The sequence below is a fragment of the Filicampus tigris genome, chromosome 9 (genome assembly GCF_054856515.1).
Source record: "Filicampus tigris isolate MCC_2025a chromosome 9, RoL_Ftig_1.0, whole genome shotgun sequence".
NCBI lineage: Eukaryota > Metazoa > Chordata > Actinopteri > Syngnathiformes > Syngnathidae > Filicampus > Filicampus tigris.
The window spans coordinates 15,044,257-15,065,657 of record NC_141225.1 but is presented as its reverse complement, the minus strand read 5'-3'; the positions used below and the strand labels follow the sequence as shown (position 1 = coordinate 15,065,657).

The 21,401-nt window shown below is 40.0% G+C and overlaps 1 protein-coding gene and 2 long non-coding RNA genes across 5 annotated transcripts in view; 1 reads left to right on the top strand and 2 right to left on the bottom strand.

Annotated features, from left to right (window-relative positions):
* Nucleotides 1-3,018: 3,018 nt before the first annotated feature.
* Nucleotides 3,019-10,254, bottom strand: LOC147142200 (sodium- and chloride-dependent GABA transporter 2-like). The gene is made up of 14 exons (XM_086041516.1): nucleotides 10,077-10,254; nucleotides 9,823-9,957; nucleotides 9,504-9,644; nucleotides 8,998-9,076; nucleotides 8,796-8,928; nucleotides 7,312-7,446; nucleotides 7,115-7,218; nucleotides 5,938-6,062; nucleotides 5,746-5,858; nucleotides 5,507-5,644; nucleotides 5,311-5,413; nucleotides 5,099-5,199; nucleotides 4,188-4,358; nucleotides 3,019-3,252 (listed from the first exon to the last, which is right to left on the bottom strand). Exons 1-14 carry the CDS (start codon nucleotides 10,252-10,254, stop codon nucleotides 3,148-3,150), a joined length of 1,761 nt encoding a protein of 586 aa, XP_085897642.1. The 3' UTR covers nucleotides 3,019-3,147.
* A 3,262-nt stretch (nucleotides 10,255-13,516) lies between these two features.
* Nucleotides 13,517-21,401, bottom strand: part of LOC147142198 (uncharacterized) — a 17,201-nt gene continuing 9,316 nt past the window's right edge. The window contains exons 3-5 of one of the 2 annotated variants that reach the window (XR_015088204.1): nucleotides 20,952-21,097; nucleotides 18,951-19,166; nucleotides 13,517-15,141 (exon numbers count right to left, since the gene is read on the bottom strand). This is a non-coding gene — a long non-coding RNA (uncharacterized LOC147142198). Of the gene's footprint in view, nucleotides 15,142-15,829; nucleotides 17,556-18,950; nucleotides 19,167-20,951; nucleotides 21,098-21,401 lie in introns of those variants that run through there. The other variant, XR_015088205.1, reaches the window with a different exon arrangement.
* Nucleotides 13,637-15,969, top strand: LOC147142199 (uncharacterized). 2 transcript variants are annotated; one of them, XR_015088207.1, is made up of 4 exons: nucleotides 13,655-13,716; nucleotides 13,793-13,869; nucleotides 14,590-14,658; nucleotides 14,916-15,969. It is a non-coding gene; the product is annotated as an uncharacterized LOC147142199 (long non-coding RNA). The 2 variants fall into 2 exon arrangements; XR_015088206.1 differs by having other exon boundaries at nucleotides 13,637-13,869.

Below are 21,401 nucleotides of genomic sequence, written 5' to 3'. Positions count from 1 at the left end.
CTCAGGGGTCGGCCATTTTGCCACTTGCTGTTGACTGAAAATGGCATCATAGTGCCTAAGGCAAGCCTGGCCAACCTGCATGTGGCTCTTTGCAACTCTTAAAGGACTCTGAACTTGCAGCGCGCCTTTGTCAACCACATCGTGTATGTGGTGAAGGAAGGCCACCACAGAAAGAAGTGTCACCTCGTACATATTATATTTCAGAGGATCACCGTCATGTAGTCATAAAGCATTTCCAATAAGAGTGGGGCTGGCAAGACGTTTACTGTTACTTTGTTGGACACGTAACAGCATTGAAGCCTTGATAAGTACAGCGCATTTACTGTATTCACAATGATAAGATACATCTTATCACCTCTTCCTTCTTCTTCTTAAAATGAGCAAAGACTGGGCTTTCTTTTGTAACAATGAAAAACACATTTTGCCGAGGTGCAGTTTTCTCATGTAAACCAGTGAAAAAATCCTCCTCACGTTTTACAGAAGTGCGGTCTTCTCATATAAACCAGTGGAAAAATCCTCCTCGTTTTGCAGAAGTGCGGTCTTATCTTCTAAACCAGTGGAAAAATCCTCACGTTTTGCAGAAGTGTGGTCTTCTCATATAAACCAGTGGAAAAATCCTCACGTTTTGCCAAGGTGCGGTCTTCTCATCTAAACTAGTGGAAAATTCCTCACGTTTTTCTTCCTTATCGGCTGATATGTCAACACTTCCAAATATGGGTACGCTGTTGCACGTGTGAAAAAGGGCTCGTTGGAACAAGACGATGGAACGGATTACATTCGGCAATCGAGGGACGTGCATCTCACGTGCATGCGCTTTGACGCAAATCACACGAAGGGGAAAAACGTTGCGTAGCGTTGCCTAAATTCACTCTCAAAATGAGAAGGAAAAATTGACAGCAAAGCAAAAATATCATCGCTGTCCTGTGAAAAAAAATGTCAATTTTGTCGTTCACCGTGAATGGTGCTTCCGCGTTACAGACATTGCATTAAAGTGGCACTGGGCAAGAAATTAATAAATTCCAAATCCGTGTTTTTCACAGGACATCGACGATATGAAGATGCATACGGGACATTTTAACACGGTATTTGTTGAATGTGATAGCAACCCTACTGAATATAAGAAAAAGGAAAAAAATGTTTTAGCTGTGATTTTGTGCAGTTCTTCGAGTGGACCAGCAAGACCAGCACAAAAACACAACAAAACCAGCACATCGTTGCTGCCCTGTGCAAAACACTCATCTCCAATTTTGGGAACTTTTGTAATTTTCACTTTAATGCAATGTCCGTAACGCGGACACATGATTCATGTAAAAATAAGAAAATTTAAAAAAAGTGTTTTTCACATGACAGCGACGATATACTGTGAGCGCATATGCCGGTCCATGCTGGGGTATTTTCAGCGGGGTCCATCCATCCATCCATTATCGATACCGCTTATCCTCACAAGGGTCGCGGGGCGTGCCGGAGCCTATCCCAGCTGTCTTTGGGCAGTGGGCGGGGGACACCCTGAATTGGTTGCCAGCCAATCGCAGGGCACACAGAGACAAACAAACATTCACACCTAGGGGCAATTTACAGTGTCCGATTAACCTACCGTATATGTTTTTGGAATGTGGGAGGAAACCGGAGTACCCGGAGAAAACCCACGCAGGCACGGGGAGAACACGCAAACTCCACACAGGGAGGCCGGAGCCGGAATCGAACCCACGACCTCCGAACTGTGAGGCGGACGTGCTAACCAGTCGACAACCGTGCCTCTTCAGCGGGGTCATTCTCCCGTATATATTCGGCATCATTTGAGCATTTCAAGGCTTCAACTCTTCCCCGGTACTTCAGTTCCCTCCATGCAAACATCAACTAGGAATTTTCCAGAGGGGAGTGAACTTTGAAAGTGAGGTATATTTTACAAAAGCACAAGTTGTTCTCTTTGAACGTTCAAGCAGAAAGGTCGACCCATTTGTTCCCAAAAATGTACGAAGCACTGGTATCAACTTGCTTGGAACATTGCACAAGCTAAAAAGCCATATGCGCAAGTGGGGTTTTGTCAAAACATGCAACTGGAAGCTGGAAAGTGAGTGGGAGGGATGGGAGCAATTAATGAGTGCCCACGTGGATGATGTGTCGCTTAACAGTAATACGGTAAAAATGTTGGCCTATGGACTCAGCTTCCGATCGTCACATGACCAACCCCTGAAAACGGGGTTAGGGTTGTCACACAGACGCACGATCATAAGGTGATCTCCAAGTGCCCCATCCACAAACGGCCAACCATTCATCACCTCCAAGTGGAGATCATCTCGCAGTTCCTTTGATGTACATACACCTTCTAGGCGTCGATCTCGCGCGCCTTTCTCTGCGCGGAATTTAAAGGGAATGAGCTAGGAGCCGCAACAACACTAGGCCTTTCTTTAACATGGGCAGTAGACACGGCTTGAAAGTGTCCACCAATGGTTCTTCACATGTGGCATACCACTTTACAATAGTGTAACAGGTGTGCCTAGAAAGCAAGGCACAGGGAGGACGTGTTAAAGAGGCAACTGAGTGTCATGTTTTTAAAAATACTCATCGACAAATCTCGTTTCTTTATTTGCAACCAACTTCAGTCCTCCGAGATCCCATCGAAGAGATTGGAAGACGGAGGTGCAAGGAGGAATGATGCACGTTTGGAGAACTGTGGCGATTTCTCGAAAATGTCATTTCTTGGAGACAGCAATAAAAGATCAGGATATGTCACTGAAGTCAACATATATTGAAAAAAAAAATAATATATATATATATATATATATATATATATATATATATATATATATATATATATATATATATATATATATATATATATATATATATATATATATATATGTAGCAAGCACGTTGGGTGTTTTCAGTTACATTGTGACAATAAACAAAAAGTGACATCGGCAGTTATATACCGGTATGTGCTTTCTATAATGACTGTTTATTAGACTTACATTTCCATATACAATCAGCCTAAAAGGCAAAAAAAAAAAAAAAAAAGAATAAAAAAGCTCCTGTCTCGACAAGCCAGGTCGTTGAGGAGTGAGCGGGAGGGACAAAGTGTCTTTATAGCATTTATTAAGCCTTTACTAAGTCTCTGAGCTCTGCCTGTGATAAGATGATTTTCTGTCATTTGGCGTGCATAAACGTCTGAACCTCCTCCTCTTGATTCAACGCTTTCCTCGATGCAGGACAAGGTAAGTCTTTTGCTGGTGTGCAGAGAACTTTCAGTCTCTGCAGGGATAAAAGAAACATCTGTACTAATTCACTGTCTGTTCTCAATTGCCTTTCCTGGACAAATAAAGGTCATTTTTCTTTCTTTTTTCTTTTTTTTTTTTTTTTAATAAAATCTCAGGTGTAGTACGAAAAACCGTCCCGTGAGGAGAAGCTTGGTGCCACAGTATACATCACATCACATCACATCTTTATTCATAAAGCGCTTTGCATTCAGACTGTTAGAAATTCAAAGAAGACAAAATAATAACAAAAGCAAAAGAAATAGAAGCTAACTTCAGGTCAGTACTTAGTGACATGAAGGCCTACCAGTTTGATACATACTTTTAAAATAACCAATTTCCTCAAATTACATTTAATTATATGTTTTCATTAATGATAATACTCTATGTAAAGGGACTGATCCAGTTCATCATTTCTCACGATTGTTTATGAATGATCACATCTGTTTGAAAATGATCACTTCCACAACAATCCCAGGAAGTCACAATGTCGCATTACTGAAAAGCTATTTTTGGAACAGGCACTCAGGTTACTCATGTAGTCCTTAAATCGGCGGGCACTATGATGGCGAACCCTGACCTATCATTAATGTATCTTGAAAGTATACATTGTGTTTGCAAACTCTTCTGCTAGTCATTATTATTGTGATGATTGACTTTTGAGAGATGTTATCCAACACGTTTCACACACCCCACAGCAGGATAATCTTTTAGAGTAGTCCGACAATCAGGCCTATGCTGACTTTGATCACAAAGGGGGAACTGGTCTGAGTATCGATCGGTTGGCCAATGCATGTAGCCGGATTAACTTTGTTCTTCCTGGGCTCAATTGGCCCCAAAATGCACAAGAAGGGTTTCATTTTTGGCTTCTTCCGCCTTCTCTTCTTCAACAAGAATATCACACCCATTTTTTTTTCCTGGATCGCGCCTTACCTGTCTCAGAGTTCCAGGAGTGACACTGACAAGATAGAACATCCTCAACAACACCATGATGGGTGTCGACAGAGAGAGGACTCCTCCAATTGTGTATCCCCACCACGGGTATTCGTACGTGTTGTTGAACTTGAGCGGTGTGTACTTCACCATAGCAAATAGCAAAGTGCACTAAAAGAAACCAGCAGATGAAAGATATGAAACAACGTATGACTGGGAACATTTCTAAGCGTGTAATTATGGCATATTTCTCATGTTATTGTCCCGATTGCATTTATTAATCACTATGTCGTTGTTCCAACCTCAAGGTTCACACTTTCTAAGGACACGTAATTGTCGTGTGGTCTAGATGGAGACTCAAAGGGCCACATACCCACCCAGCTGTTTTGAAGGATTGTTTGGTCTTGCCATTCTGTAATAGCCTTGACATCAAGCCCACTGACAACATGAATGTCTGTCGAAATTGTGTCCTAGGAAAGTTGAACAGTGTGACCTGATCGCACTGGTGAGGAGTCACTGTGTGGCACCCCACTATAAAGCTTTTTTTTGGCCTCAGGACAAAAATAAAACTCATTTTGCTTGATTTGCACGAGTACCCAAATGTACACCTTCAGAGATGCCTAACTCCTTTCCATGAAGATTAAAGAAATATTCACAGATTCGGTGAATAAAATAGAATAAAAACGTGAAAACAAATAATTGCATGTTTACATTTTCAGGGTTCAACTTGTCACACTTTCACAAAGTTTCGGATTGTCCAGAAAATGTTTTCTAAATCTGTTTGCTAGTACTTCATACCAGCCAGGCGAGCCAGAGAGCAAAAACAAAACAAAACAAAACAAAACAAAAAAGGTCTGCTTGGTCACTTGTTAGTAGAACAAACAAGGCTTACCTTCCCTGCTAATACTTACAGTGCAAATAGCTGGTGTCAGATACCGCCAGCAATATTTCATAAAAGGCCACGGATGATAGCCAATCATGTCCTTTATGTTATCATAAAAACGATCTGCCCCTTAAGAAAACATGTCATGCTTTAGCATTGTGTCTTGACAAATTTGCTGGAGAAAACCATTTGACTCCAGCTAATGCTCACAGTGAATTGAACCAAATCAAGAATGCATACCATAAAACCACCCGATGCACACGGACTCAAGAATGGCAAAAAAGAGAAGAGTCATCCCACTGCAGCCGTAATGGTCAAACAACTGGAAAACATAGAGTCCTCCCTGCAAATGAAGACACACAACAATGTTGCCGTCACATACTGTCATTTTAGCCTTTTTTCTCCCCATTGTATTTCATGAAGGTTGATTGCTCACCTCTGTAACCATTACAAGGCCTACAAAGTAGTTTGCAACACAAACTGCGAGAAGAAGGAGCTTACGTCGACATTTACTCCCAAAGATGGAAGGGAACATGTCAGTTGTGTTTGTGATCAGTGCCTCTATATTTGCAAACTGTGGTGAGAAGACACATTTTTTCTGTTTGTGCGCGTGTTATTGTAATAGTACATTTGATTTCAACGGAACAAATTGCTTCTCGTGTAAGCGTGTCTTACCTCGGAATCTATTCCTAAAAAGATGATCATGGAAAAGAAGAAAACGGCCCAAAGTTGAGGAAAAGGCATCATAGACACAGCACGAGGGTAAGCAATGAATGCCAGACCCGGACCTGAAAAGATCAAAAGTCAGTCATTGTCAATTGACAGCTAATAAATTTCCATTCTAAATGAATTGCCAAGCATCCATACCTGATTCAGCCACCTTGGATATGTCCACACCGTGCTCCTTGGCCATAAAGCCGAGCACAGAAAAGATAACAAAGCCGGCCACAAAGCTGGTCAGCCCGTTCAGCAGGCACAAATAAATACAGTCTCTATTGGGAAAATGCAACACAATCAGTCAGTATGTCATGAGTGTAGAAATGTAATGTGTGTGTGTGATGTGCGCCAGGCACAGGTGCTTCTACTCAACCATCAAGCTAAAGCTAAAGCCAGACTGTGGCAGGCTTTTTACTTTCCGGACCTGGATTTGACAACTCTGTACATGGGTGCAACAAAGGATTCAAACTAAGACTCCAGAGTTGAATTAAATGCTGCCTTTAGAATAATTAACTGCCAAACTTGTCTTGCTAAAACTCTGGTTAAATGGTAGGTATTCTAAATGTTACTTGAAGTGCCGTTGTATTAAATTCAACCCTGCACTTCACTGCAAAGGAGCTTGAAAAGTAACTTGAAAAGTTCTACAACCACATATTTTGACTGGGACTTTATTCTGGCCTTTGGATTGTACCATTTTATTTATTTGATTCATTTGAATTCATTTTACTGTGTGCGCTATGACTACTTTATGAACAAATGGAAAAAATATAAAACTTGCCATTAATGTCATGTTAATGTCATTTTTTTTTTTAGGAAAATGCTACATTGGGATACGGTGGTCTTTCTTTAAAATGATCTGTCAGTGGTTTCATAGAAATGTAACAAAAGTACTAGTGGAAATGGTAGTCAAGATTTGAGTAGTCATACTAGAATTATGGAGAAAAGTGGTACCATCAAGCATCCTTAATTTGCAGGGTACATATAGAGAAACGAGCATGCACACTCACATTCGTAAGGACAAATAAGAGTCTTCAATTAACCTAACGTATGTTTTTGGAATATGGGTGGACAAAACCCATGCAAGCACGTGGAGAACATAACTCCACACAGGAAGGCAAGCGCCCGTATACAAACCTACGACTTCTGAATTGTGAGGCAACTGTTCTAACAGTCATTCACCATACCGTTAATTTTCTATAGACTTTCCAGCTAAACATCCGGTATAAGGTATACAAAAATATGGGGGGTTTAGCCGGACATTTCTCCCTTTTTAATCCTACTTGTGACAGTATAATACTAAATTGCTAATGACACGGGATATGTATACCTGTAGCAGTTGTTAGAGTACTTGTTGTAGCTACTTAAAGATGTCAGAACCCCAACGGCGACTGCATAGGAGTACAGGATCTGGCTGCCGGCATCCAGCCAAACCTGAAAAAGAGGTATTTTTACGTTTTAAGTGAGCAAACCTAGCTATTTAGAAATAGACTGACAACAGTTTGGACAAAGCAACGCTTAGCGTACCATCGGATCGCTGAGCCGAGATACATCTGGGTAGAGGTAGAACTTGATTCCTTCTTTGGCTCCCGGTAATGTCAGACCACGAACAAGCAACACCAACAGCATGACATATGGAAATGTGGCAGTGAAGTAGACTGCCTAGAAACCAACAAGGAATCTCATAACATTGTTTATCATTTGTGTGCGGTGTTGTGGTTACCGCTAAGAAACAATTAGGTAGATGCCATATTTAACGGCTACATTTTTAAACAAAACTTCTAATATCTTTACATACAGATCTGAAACATGTCACAATGTTCTAGATGAATGTTCATCATTCTTTATTTGCGCTAATTCCAAAATATCACCTATTGACCTGTTGCTCGATAAGATAAAAGTTTACATTGATTAAAAAAAAAGAACTATCCAGATTATTTAACACTTCTAATCAATGTTTTTAGAGTGGAGTTTTATGTTGGTCATCTTAATGACTTTAATGTAGTTAATCTACCAGTGTTGTGGTCGTCAGCTGGAAAAAAATAAAAATAAAAAAAAGTTGAGACCTATTAATGCCGGGCGCTGGCCTTCATGTACAACAGCATACATTTACTGTTCTACAATATATTTCAACACGTAGCCATTCACGTCCAAACCACCGGGGGCCCCGCCTGTCAGTGCTCGTATGATATGCACTGCTTCAATTTGGTCTGCATGACTGTCATTCCAGAAGTAATGCCCTTCAAAAGATTTAGCAGTCTAAGGATCGCTGGAACCATGCCCTGTGGTCTGATGAGACCCAAATAAATATGTTTGGGTCAGATGATGTCAATCAATCGTGTTGTGGCAACCAGATGAGGAGTACAAAGACAAATGTCTATTGTCTGGGTCTGCATGAGTTCAGGCTAGCACTGGGAAGCTACAGTTCATGAAGGATTGCCAACATGAACTGTAACAGACTGAAACAGAACATAATACCTTCCCGTCAGATACTGAGCTGCAGGGCAGTATTCTGGTATGATAACAAACTGAAAAACACACCACACAAGCAAGACCACCACTGCCTTGCTAAGGAAAGCAAAGGTGATTAACTTGCAAAGCATGTCTCCAGATCAAAACTCCGTTGAGCATCTGTGGGGCATCCTCAATCAAAGGTCCCTAACATCCACCAGCTCTGTGATGTTGTCATGGTGGAGTGGAAGAGGCTTGCAGTGGCAATTGAAGCTGTTGTGAGCTCCAAGAAGGTCAAGACAGTGCTGAACAATAATGGTGGCCACACTTTGGGTATATTGGGAAAATTGTAACCCAAGGATGTTCTCTCTTTTGTTGCCAGTGGTTTAGTCATTAATGGTTGTGTATTGAGTTATAAATCTACCATGTTATACAAGCGGCACAATAGCTACTTTTAGCGAAAAAAATACATTCGTTGTGAACCTTGGGCAAAAATTTCTTCATTCAACTTCAAAATGCGACACACACACACACACACATATTGTATTACTACACTGTACCTTCCCAGTGGACTTCACTCCATTCCAAATACAGAAGACACACACTATCCAGGCAAGAAGAAGACAAAGGGCCAAGTCCCATCGAATGTGTCCTACATGTTCGATTCCACTTGATAGTCCCAAAATTTTCCTCCTGGTCCAGAGATCAATCAGAAACATCCACCAAAAGACACACTTGGACCTCATACAATGTTATACTTACTCCCAATACTCTACAACTGAAGATGTTCCATTTTCAAATTTGTGCAGTGTTTGATTGAGTTGGTACTGAAAACACGTGTCTGTATTTGTGAAGTGAATGAATAAGAAAGTGAAATTAGGACAACAGATATCAGTTGTAGCATCCCAACCGATAGATGGTCAAGTCTTCAACTGATGGTTTTCTGCTTTTATTTAAAAAACCTTTTCGTTTACAATAGCACCGTAAGAGATTGGGCCGCTTCGGCGGGTGCTAAAACAAAACTAAACAGACAAACGGTGGTTTTCACTTGGTTCGTGCGTCTTCTTCCGGTTACTGTTGTAAACTTTCACAATAAAAGTCACGTAATGAATATGAACATGTAATTATACAGAATAAAGAAATGAATGCAGTAATTTAGTTTAGAACATTACTATTAATAATAATATATGCAAAATACCAATAGCAAAAATAATTTTGAAATTTTGAATTTACATCAGTACTTGTTTTAGAAAACCAAGTTTTGGTACCTGTGTTCCAGCTGTTGAGACAGTTGGCCCAAGGGAGCTCAGACGAGAAGGATGAGAACAAGTAGCGAAAGGCCCAAGCCAGTATGATGATGTAATACAACGTCATGTAGAAAAGAACCAGCTGGCTTCCATATCCTAAGCCTGTGGACAATATATGAAGAGTAGATGTTATTGGATGGGGTAGGCATGCAAATGTCAATGAAAGGGAGCACACACTCTACTTATGTCACTGGATGGGGTTCACGTACTTATGTCATAGCACATTTCAGATTGATTGATTGATTGATTGATTGATTGATTGATTGATTGATTGATTGACCTTCAAAAATAGGACAGACTTTTCTCCAACATGTCATTCCACCCAGCCTGGTGTACTGGCCCAACGATGTTTCCAGGAAGAAGAGCGGCACACCACAGGTGCAGAAGAACAACAAATACGGTATGAGGAAGACTCCTTCAAAACAAAAATGACATTTACAAGTTTGGGGCTTCAATGAAAAGAGGGACAGTGTTTAAAAAGCACTTTTTCATTTCCTTTTGTATTCAAAACAACTTTAGATCCTATGTATTTACCTCCTCCATTTTTGTAACAAAGGTGTGGGAATCTCCAGATATTTCCCAGGCCAATGATCCCTCCTGCCATTGCCAAGACGAATTCAATTTTGCTGGACCACTGCTCTCTAGGCTGGCCTTTGGGTGCATCCTCTGCTTTGGTCCCATCGTTCCAAGTGTTCAATTGCATTGGCTCCATTTTGACCTTTAGTTAGGACCAATCTGGACATATCAGCCAGGGGGCTACCATAAGGTAGTCCTTTACAGAGCAAGGAACTTAAATAAAAGGGTCACTTAAAGGCAATAGAAATATGGGATATCTCAGAGCTAATCCACAAAGCAATGCAATGAAAATAATTTAAACACATTAGGCCTAGAAATCGTTGATTTGAGTTTAATCACCAGTATGTAGAAGGTATTTTGTGAAAATGATTTTCTAATGCTAAAATATAATTTTATTCTTATTTAATTCATTTCATCACATCATCAATATCATATGTTGTCCATGAATTTTCAAATGGACTGATAAAATAGTACAGAACTTTATTGTGTTATAATTAAGTTGTCAAGTTATAGTTGCTGGATTTACTTGAATTCTTCTTTTAGTTAGTTTGAGGCTTTCATTCATTTCTGATTTCTCAGAGAAGCTCAGTGAGTCGATTAGGATATGAAAAGGTGAATTAATTTGTTTTAAATATAATTATGACCAATTTCTTAGGCTGATTTTTTCTTAGTTACTAAAAATTTCACTTATAAAGTTCAAAAAATACATAGAAATCTTGAGTTTGTAAAGTATTTCAATAATTCTACATTGTAGACATTATTAAAAAAAAAATTCATTAGGAAAACACAACATGAAGTTGACCTATAATGTCAAATCTTTACATTTTTATCCATGAGAAGCCCAGTAAATGACGGTAAAGTTGTTATTCTGGCATTCCATTACAATCAAAGAGCAAAAGTTCAAATTATCATAAAATATGATGAATGCACGCTTGAATAGCACAAGTCCATTTACTTGAGAAGAGTCCACTGAAAGACACTAATGTTTCTCCCTCTATGAATGGTATGCAGTGGGTTGCATTTAGGAGTGGCCAGCATTACCAGCAGCCTATTCCCCCACCCATCCCCCCATTTGCCCTGGTCTCTTCTCCAGCACATCGGAGTTTCATAATAATAGAATAAAATAAAATATATAATATAGAAGTATACAATATTTCGTAAGATGTATGAATTAAGGGTTCGGGTCAGTAACGGTGGATTTTTTTTCCTGAAACGTTATAGCGTAAATTACAACGCATGGTCAAATCAGTATTGCGCAAGCTAGGCCAATCTTAAATAGAAAATGTGAAAGAAATTCCAAAACACGATGTGCTAGGAATAAGAATTTTTTTTTTAAATCTCAGTCAAAAATATTTTGAGGGACAAATCAAGCCATCTCTGATTATTAGACAGAGACTTCACATACCTCTCCCTCGGCACCAAAACGTTGTCCGTCCGCTGTCATCCAACAACGCTTTTGACAATTATAGAGGCAGGTGATTAGCTGTGACTCAATTCAACTTTGCGTTCTCAGGTTATAAAGCAGTCCAACTAGCTATTGTGTAAACCAAATAAAGAAGGATCAGAGCTGACGTGGGGAAACAGCCCTACGGTATGTAAAATGGTGTGTAACAATGAACAATCTGCAATACATACAAAACTACCACAGTGAATGTGGCTGAAAACCATTTGGTATGGTAATACCTGGGAGAAGGGAGCACCTGGTCAGGTTAATTACTTGGAAGGATATAGTGAAAGGAGGTGCGGAATGTGGTAGACCGTAGCGTTGAAATTAACACAATCATCTACTAAACACCCGAAACGCAATATACAGACTACGGAATTAAAGTCACCATTGATTTCACCTTGTATCGCTAGGTTTGTAGTCTTTCCAGATTGCTAATGCAGACGGCTTGTATGTTATAGCAAGTAAAGAAGGCTATGCATCTTTTACCATTATTTTGATCACATTTGACCTCAAACAAGCACTGTTCAGGTGGATCTCTGTAATCCATTTTGCAATACTCGCAACAGACAGTAATTAGCACAACTTGAAGATAATGTGGTGCCAAAGATGAGAACCAGTATCTTATGATTTTCTAGCTCTCCATCCAGATTTGCATTTATCCACCAAAGGAATCATCAGATTTGAATCTTTGTCTGGGATCTTGGCAGAAGACGGCCTTTATTGCTGTTATAAAGGCCTCAAGTTCTTGGGGAGATCGGGAAAAGACACCGACGAGACAGACGACAGGTCTGGACCTTGTACAAGCGCAGAGTTCAACAAGGTATCCTAGTAAGATGCACCCTGCAAGTCAAACGTAACACCAATTTGTTTTGTTTTTAGGAAGGTAAACACCCTGATTTGTAATGCACTAGATCCTTTTGATGTTGCACTGAAACACCTCAACCTAGTGTAGTCCTACTAAAACCGAGGAGACTTTCTTAGCTTCTTTTTTAACCCAGGACCTGCTGCTCTACACAGCAGTGGTTGGTTGAACTCAGCGTCTTCTTTCTGAAGGGGAAGGCCTATGTTAAAGTAATCATCGACCATACTGGTCTTTGGCAAATTGGAAGTCATTGTCATAAAGTTTGTGTAGCAGCCTTTTGGCCTCCATCAATTCTCGTAAAGTCTCCATGCCAGACGCGGGGATTTTAAGGGCCGCGAGCCGCCTGCATCTTACCTGGCCGCAAAAAGTTGCTGGGAATTCAAAAAATAAAAGCTACAGTACTGTTACAATGTTGCAAAACGTGTTTTGGCCGCGGCTCGGCCCTTACTGGCCCGTGAAAGGTTGATAGGAAATAAGAAAATAAAACCTACTTCCAAAATTTCACAAAGTGCGTGGACTAAAACAGCAGTGCTTTTATTTAGAAACTTGTTTATAATGTGCGTGCGTCGTTTATGTACAGGTACTCTGTCCGAGTCCTTCAAAATGTTTGCCCGTGCCAAAAAATGAAAAGTGGATCCTGAATGCCGTGGTTTCAAAAAAATATGGACTACTAAATATTTATTTACTGAAGTCAAGGGTAACCGCCGTGTGTTTGTGGAGTAAGATCGCTGTCAAAAAGGCATATGCGTGATTAACGATTCGTATCCGTAATAGTAATAAATTGTGAGTACAAATTAAAATTGTGAGGGTTTGACTTCTTTTCCTGAGAGGGCGAATCAAAATTGTGAGGGTTTTAATTTTTTTTTGTGAGTACCAATAAAAACTGTGAGTGCCAGTGTTTTGTGAATACAACTCTCGCTTCTACGACTACGAATCATCACTACGCACGAATTGCCAGCTGAGGATACAATCACTTTGTGAGAGGACGAATCTGCACAACATGCAAATTAGGATCAATCAATCAATCAATCAATCAATCAATCACATTTTATTTTTATAGCACTTTTCATACATAAAAATGCAACTCAAAGTGCTGTAAAATATTCAAAACACAACATAAAAAGAAGACCCGTAGGATGACGTCAGGCAGAACACAGGCAGGTCCGAAGGGGAGCTAATCGATCCGCGATTCCTCTCCCCGCGCATGCGTAGATAAGAAAACAAAGATGGCGAATGCGAGCGGATCGGATGGCGTTTCCAGCTGCTCAGGAGACGCATTTTCACAGCAAGTAAAGTCAGCAACGTGTATATCCAATTTAAAGCGGAGCTAATCGATCCGCGATTCCTCTCCCCGCGCATGCGTAGATAAGAAAACAAAGATGGCGAATGCGAGCGGATCGGATGGCGTTTCCAGCTGCTCAGAAGACGCATCTTCACAGCAGGTAAAGTCAGCAACGTGTATATCCAATTTATTAATATGTATTTCATAAAGTCGTTCCGTCTCAAATAATAGCTTTGGACGATAGATTGCAATCTAATGATGCGTTTCACTGTTAGCATTGGTACTTGGCTAATGTAGCTCTGTTTTCAACGTATCTGTCACCATACTGTAGTTTAGTCACTTGTACCCACAATTAAGCACGTTAACAAAAATGTATGTTTTGTATGGATGCTGTTAATAGCTCTTGTTAAATTGGTCGCTCCGTTTTATTAATTTAAGTAGTCTCACGGGACTCCAAAAAACAAGGACATTGTAGTGTTTAATGTAAAAGAAAAATACTTGAGCAAAATGTCCCATAATTTGTTACTAGTTTTTAAACATGTCACTGAGGCCGATTATATTCTAACAAATTATTGATTGTCATTTTTGTTTTTCTGGTACAAACTTGTAGGTGAGGGTACTTGTATATCTATATATTTGTTGGTTGTTTATGAACAAGAAGAGCAAATCATTATATATCAGTACACATTAACCAAGTATTTAATGGATTTTGAGTTACACTCCCCAAAAATCCCAGTTTACAATGTTGTACTGCTAAAATCTTATTGACTGTCAGGATATCTATTTTGAAGGTTTCATGCACAAGCCAACAAAGTTGTGCACATTTTAATTGAAAATACTGTATTCGTTTCAATTTAATTATTTGTTTTTTTTATTGTAGTAGCAACAAGATGGCTCATGTCATGCCTGAAGAACAGTTAGCAGTATTGATTCGATCAAAAAGACGAGGGTAACACTAATTCATTTTCTTTTCAACATACAGCATATCGTCTCTGTACTGTGAAAAACACTTATGTCCAATTTTTTAAAAATGTTTAATTATCATGTTAATGCGATGTCAGTAAAGCGGAACCACTATTCACGTAAAAATAAGAAAATTGAACAAAATGGAGATAAGTGTTTTTCACATGACAGCGACGATATGCAGCTAACAATATACATTTTTAATTCAGAGCCACATTTAGCGACGTTATCATTTAATTGTAGAGAGTCATGTCCGGGATGATCTCTTTGGTGACGGTCGCAACTCTGACCCTGCATGCTGACTTGAAGTGTAACTGCAAGTCACTGGTGACGGCTGGGATCCAGACGGAGTGGGCTGACAAAACAGCAGAGTTGGAGATGGAGGCAAACACCGATGACAATCTAGATCGACGATGAACACATGCCCTCAGATGGACCGCCTGACTTTGGGGACGATGTCAATGATGACCTGGGGATTGAAACAGCCACGAGAGAATGACAACATAGAAATTCAAATACTTGACAAAATCACTAAATTGCATAAATATACAACACATCAGAGTATAATAGACATCAATTATTTCACCAAGTATATTATTTGTAGGCATAACATTTATTTTTCTATATCATTCGACACTATGAACAGGCAATACTTTTTGTGTGAAATTGTATTTATGTTAGGGGTGGGCGATTTCGCAAAAATATCACATCATGATTTAAAAAAAAAATAAAATCACGATCACGATTTTATCATAATTCTTTTTTTACATTGTTTTTTTAAGACTAATTTGCACATCTCTGACCATTTTCCTCATGTTAAACATATAAAACACATTCCAAATGTGTTTAAAACTCTAAAAGAAAAAAAATGACATTTTAAGACAGCTAAGCTTTCTGAACAGGTTTTAATTTGAATCGTGACAATTTTTATCAAAATGTGCAGTGAATGTAAACATAAAAGGTAACAAAATGTAAACATAAAAACACAGCTCATAACACAGTTCTAGTACTTTGAAGAGTCTTTTAAAGCCCTCGTTTTCCACTGCTTTAATGGGAATCATGTCTTCAGCAAGGTTATAAGTCACCACCTCAGTTACTTCTTTACACTGCTTGCTTGTTTTTTCATATGGAGTGCTCGTGTTAAATGTCTCTGTTACCGTGGGTTGCGTTAGCTTGGAGCTAGCGGCTGCCCCTGGCTATTATGTGTCCGTTTGCTTTGGCTGTTGGCGCTGACGTCCGAACCGAGTCCCTGCAAACATTGCAAATAACCGGTTTGCGCTTTCTCCTCCGAGGAAAAGCCAAACCAAATTGACACTGTGGATGTAGAGTTTTTTTCACTGTGTGTGCTGTGATTGGTTGGTCGGGTATCCGCATCAGGGGCTTTGCGCCGCCATAGAGCTAAACTGTTTGGAATGTGCCATGCAGACGATCAAACGATCTTTCGGCTTTATGAGATCGTGAACACGTTAAACCGCTGAACGATCTGTTATCGTCATACCGCCCACCCCTAGATCTACCTATAGATGTGAGCAAACATTCTCAGTAATGAAGTTTACCAAATCCAATTATAGATCCTCTCTTACTGATGATCATCTGTCATGTGTGCTTCATATCTCCACCTAAAACATTCAGCCTGACGTAGATGCACTTGTTGAAGCTCAACAGAGGCTAGATTTGTCTCATTGAACAAGAAAAAAACAAAACAAAAAACACTGAAACAAAAAAAGAGGGTCCGTGATTGAGGCCGCCGCGGGAGAGATGCTAACGGCAGAAGCTTTTTAAGGATCATTAGCTGGATAATTTACTATTCGAACCCGCTGTGGACATGCTTCAAAATGCGCCACTAAATACTTTACTACTTACCCAACTGCGTGTGCTTACTTCCATTGCGAGCCCCGGGGTTGATTTTGTCGTATTGTATAATTATTTGGGTCCAACAGACGGTCAGAAGTCGCATTCAACAAGTTATTTATTTTCCATACTTCCCTTCGTTCACGGCCTTCAAAATAAAAGCATACCAGCAAACCACTATACACAGCAGGTTTGCTACGGCGTATTTCCGGAAGTAGGAAAGACGCCAGAAGAAGTTCATGAACTCTACCTTGATGTTCCAGCGTCATACTTTGAGTGTTGCGCGCCGCTTAATATACTCCCGGACACAAGTTGTTTTGAAACAGTTGAGTTCCAAGTCGGGGGGATTCGCTTCAAAAAGACAGCGACAACAATGGATATTGTGCCTGCTATAAACCATAAAGGCGCGACCACGTCAAACGCATGAGGGTCGATTAGTGGGCCGGACTAAAATCCACTTCCAGCCATTCTTAGTCCAGTCATTTTTAAACATTTGTCAGCCCCCGCCCCAAAAATGGGCATCCGGCCGGGCTGCAAGGGACGGACTGCCCATCTCTGGGTAATAGAAAGTTAAAAACAGAAAGCATTGAATTGTTACCGAAAAAGAGTTAGAAATGTTGCACAATTACCATTGTTTTTCATAATGTCACTGAATAAATGTTTTTTTTTTTAAAAAAACAACCGCACTCTCTCATTATCTCATACCAACACATACACACACATATGTAATTTAATTATTTCAACGAAGAAATAACATCGATAACCAGAGTAGATTTCAAACTTTTGGCCCGGCCCTCCACAATATTTCCTGCTTCTCATTTGGCCCCCGGGGCAAAATAATTGCCCACCCCTGCTCCATGCATTCGTAGCCCTGAACAAATTTTTTGGCTTGCCCCATGGTGAACTGCTCCCAAAAGCAAAGCCTGTCCGTTTTGTGTTCTAGTCAGTACCATGTTCAACAGCACCTACTGTATAAAGAACCGTTTACAGTACGTCTTCTAATCATTACAAGACATCTCTAAAACAGTTCATATCAGAAGGTTCATTGCGTCCTCAACGCCTCAAAACATTGCTTTGTCTAGACATTCCAGTATTTTTCCATTATACTGCTTGACAATGCGATGCCTTCAGATGTAGTTAGTGTTTGAGGCTGATGTGACTTTTGTTTTTCTCTGACATGTTAGGCTGCCATTTTGTTTGTCCTTGGGGTAATAGGGTAATATGTGATTTGACCATTTTCTTTTTGCTTACTGCTGTAGCTGACTGTGTGTTATGTTTTAAAGTAGGTGAATCATGTTCTTGGGCCACAGTATATATGCATATGATTTGGGTTAGGCAATGTTTAAAATAACACCCCATGGATATTTGAACCTTCTCCATTTGAATTGCTTGCAGTGAAATGCCATTAAGAGTTCCTTTGCAGTTTTTAAAATGAGTTTATTCCATATCGTCACATATAATAACTAATAACTGCCGAGCTCAATTTTCTGCCAGTCAGATTTTTGCAGGAAATGACTCCATAAGCCAATGCAGACCTCCTAGACAAAAGATGCGTTAGACAATATGGAGGACCAAGAGTACTAAGCTTAAATAAATGAACACAACATTAAAGTAACAATTAAAAGTGTAATTAAAATGTCATTTTAATTCTATATTTATTTCAATACATATTTATGTCTTTCATCCATCCCATCCATCCATTATCCGAACCGCTTATCCTCACGAGGGTCGCGGTTGTGCTGGAGGCTATTGCAGCTATCTTCGGGTAGTAGGCTTGATACACGCTGAACTGGTTTTCAGCCAATCGCAGTTCACACACAGACGACCAACCATTCCCACTCCCAATCACTCTACCCAGGGACAATTTAGATTGCTCATTTAACCTACCATGCATGTTTTTGGAATGTGGGAGGAAACCGGAGTACCCGGAGAAAATCGACACAGACACGGGGAGAACATGCAAACACTACACAGGAAGACCGGGGCCAGATTCAAACCCACGTCCTCTGTACCGTGAGGCGGACGTGCTAACCAGTCGCCCACTGTGCCGCTTTTATGCATTTCAATATTTATTAATTTATTTCAATATGTATTTATTTTGAATTTTATAGGTATTTAAATGTGTATTTATTTATATTAATATTTACATTTCAATATTTGTTTAGTTATTTCAATATGTATTTATTTAAGATCTCAACAAATGCAAACATAACCTACGGTTGTGTTGTGTCAATTGAAGATGTTTTGACCTGTCTTAGCCATTGAACTGATCCCTCCCAATTCGCCCACTGAGTATTTTTTTTTTTTTTGCAATTAACCTTTATTTAGCCGGTAAGTACGCCACTGAGATTAAAAAACTCATTTTCAAGGCAGTCCTGGCCAAGAGGGAGCAACAGACATAAATTACAGTGGTAGTGGTACACACACCTGAGTTGTGTGCAGGCAGCGCGGGATCGGTTCTCGCTCAGCGACCGTGTCTGTGTATCCCCTGCGACTGGCTGGTGACCAGTTTGTAGTGTAGTCTACCTTTCGCCCATTGTCAGCTGAGATAGGTTCCATCACCTCCCCGCGACTCTGTACAGTACAGGTGTCAAAGTCAAGGCCCGGGAGACAGATCCGGCCTGCGACCTCATTTAATGTGGCCTGCAAAGGCAAATCATGTGTGTCAACTTCACGTTTCTTGCAAAATTGTTTTCACTTTTAACAACACTGTGATATGAGATACTGCAATGTGTTATTTGTGACCAAGCCTCAGCTTCAAAATAAATTGAAAAATAATTGAACAAAGAATTACATCCGGCTTGTAATTTCAAAACTAGCTATCCATCAATTTGTTGTGTATATGTAATCACAGGGCGGCACGGTGGGTGACTGGTTAGCACGTCCGCCTCACAGTTCAGAGGTCGTGGGTTCGATCCCGACCTCCCTGTGTGGAGTTTGCATGTTCTCCCCGTGCCTGCTTGGGTTTTCTCCGGGTACTCCGGTTTCCTCCCACATTCCAAAAACATGCATGGTAAGTTGATTGGACTATCTAAATTGACCCTAGGTGTGATTGTGAGTGCGGATGTTTGTCTCTGTGCATCAAATCAACCCGTATGCGTTCGGGGGCACTCATGATGACAAAAAATGGCCTGGGGTACACAAGACAAAAAAGTTTGGGAACCACGTATATAGAGTGTTGTTGTTTTCGTCTCTGTATCAACACAAGGATTAAAGATGAAGCGTCAGTGCTTTTATCACTGTTCATAATTGTTTGCAGAATTTGTAATTTGAACAGCTCCCTTTAATAAACACACACACACACACTTTAAAAAAATTTTTTTTAAACAAACACCCCAATATCTATAGAAAAACAATTGTGCTATCCACGGAAAACAGGGCGACAATATGGGGGAAAATTCCCATCAAAATCTGAAAACACCCAAAAGTTAATTATCTGAAATGGCACCTGGGGGCTTCAAGCATATTTCAAGGTGGGTAGTGCCCCCCGGAACCCCTTATAGCAAACTCCGTCAGTTCTCTGCAGTATACAATACAGTACAAGTGCAGTATATGTGCCCATGTGTTTGACTGGCGAACAGTCCAGGGTGTAACCTGAAGTCAGCTCGGATAAGCTCCAACTCCCCGTGATTTTTTCGTAAATTATTATTGAATTATTTTTCGATTTGTGTTTTGATGTTTTTTTATTTTCGTGAATATTAAGAACTGTGGTTGTCTAAGGAAGAGCTGAACTTCATATTATTCAATTTGTCATTTTATTAGAATATACGTCGGGACAGGAGGATTGTGCTCAGTGAGAGAAATATTCAGGCCCACCCTGATTTTTCCAGGCCCACCCATTAGCCACTTTCTGGCTCCGCCCCTGGAGCTGACATTACGAACCTCCGTGCTGGTAAGCGTGCCTGTTGGCAGTTTTTCCTGTTCTCTGAAATGCCCTAACATTCCACAAGATGACGCAAAGCTCTCTCTAATAGCCAATGCCCTGTCTTGAAGCACACTGGCACACACTCAAAACGTGAAGTGCCAATACAATTATTTTTTTTCCTTCTTGTGGTTCTTTTTGTTAATCAAACAGGAAATGACATTTTATTTGAGTTAATTTGTTTTTTAATAAATTGAATTTTCTTAATAGTACAGTATTATCACATGTGACCAGTGATGATAAAATTGAACTTTGACTCATTGAAAACATTAACTTGTTGCCCTTAAGAGTTGTATTTGAGTACCCCTGTTCCTTAAACAGGGTTTTGAGTGTCTTTTACTGTCTTTTAAATTGTGAGAAAAATCCTGCACAGCACACCATACACATAAACAATACCTCCACCGATAATTGTGAGTCTCTTCTTCTAACTAATGTCTGTTAAAGGCAGCAGCAGAGTTAGTATACTGTATAGGGGAAGATGAAAGAGGAAATGAAAGAAGACTAACCGTTTTCTTATCTGGTAACTGCATTGAAGTGGACATTTTTATTGGGGCGAATGGCACACTGTACTAACACTCAACAGAAGCAGTTGCTTCTCTGTTTTTGCCCTGGCTCCGACAAGCTTGGTGTTGACGTCAAGCATAAGTATTTGCTGTTGAAGAGAATGAACAGGTTCAGAGTTTATGGTTATCTCCCCAAAATGTTTTCTGGGTCGATAGTAGATAATGTACAGTGCCTTCAGATACGAGTGACCTGACGTACGTTATACGAGCCGTCATTCGAGATATTTTTAGGTCGAACTTGTAAGTGCAATCTCTGGATACGAGCACTGTATGGTGGTAGTGAACTCAACTCAATTCACTTCACAAAAAGCAACACTTAGGCAATTAGTCAACAATGCTTTAAAAATATATAATAAAGGCTTCAAGCTGTTTGTTTGCCACTAGTTTAAATTT

What these genes read in the sequence shown, in the direction of transcription:
- LOC147142200 (XM_086041516.1), bottom strand. Translation starts at nt 10,254, where the DNA reads ATGGAGCCAATGCAATTGAACACTTGGAACGATGGGACCAAAGCAGAG. An exon ending in TCTCAACAGCTGGAACACAG is followed by an intron (nt 9,077 to 9,503) that starts GTACCAAAACTT and finishes TCACAAATACAG; the next exon opens with ACACGTGTTTTCAGTACCAA. An exon ending in CTCCTGGAACTCTGAGACAG is followed by an intron (nt 3,253 to 4,187) that starts GTAAGGCGCGAT and finishes TTATCCCTGCAG; the next exon opens with AGACTGAAAGTTCTCTGCAC.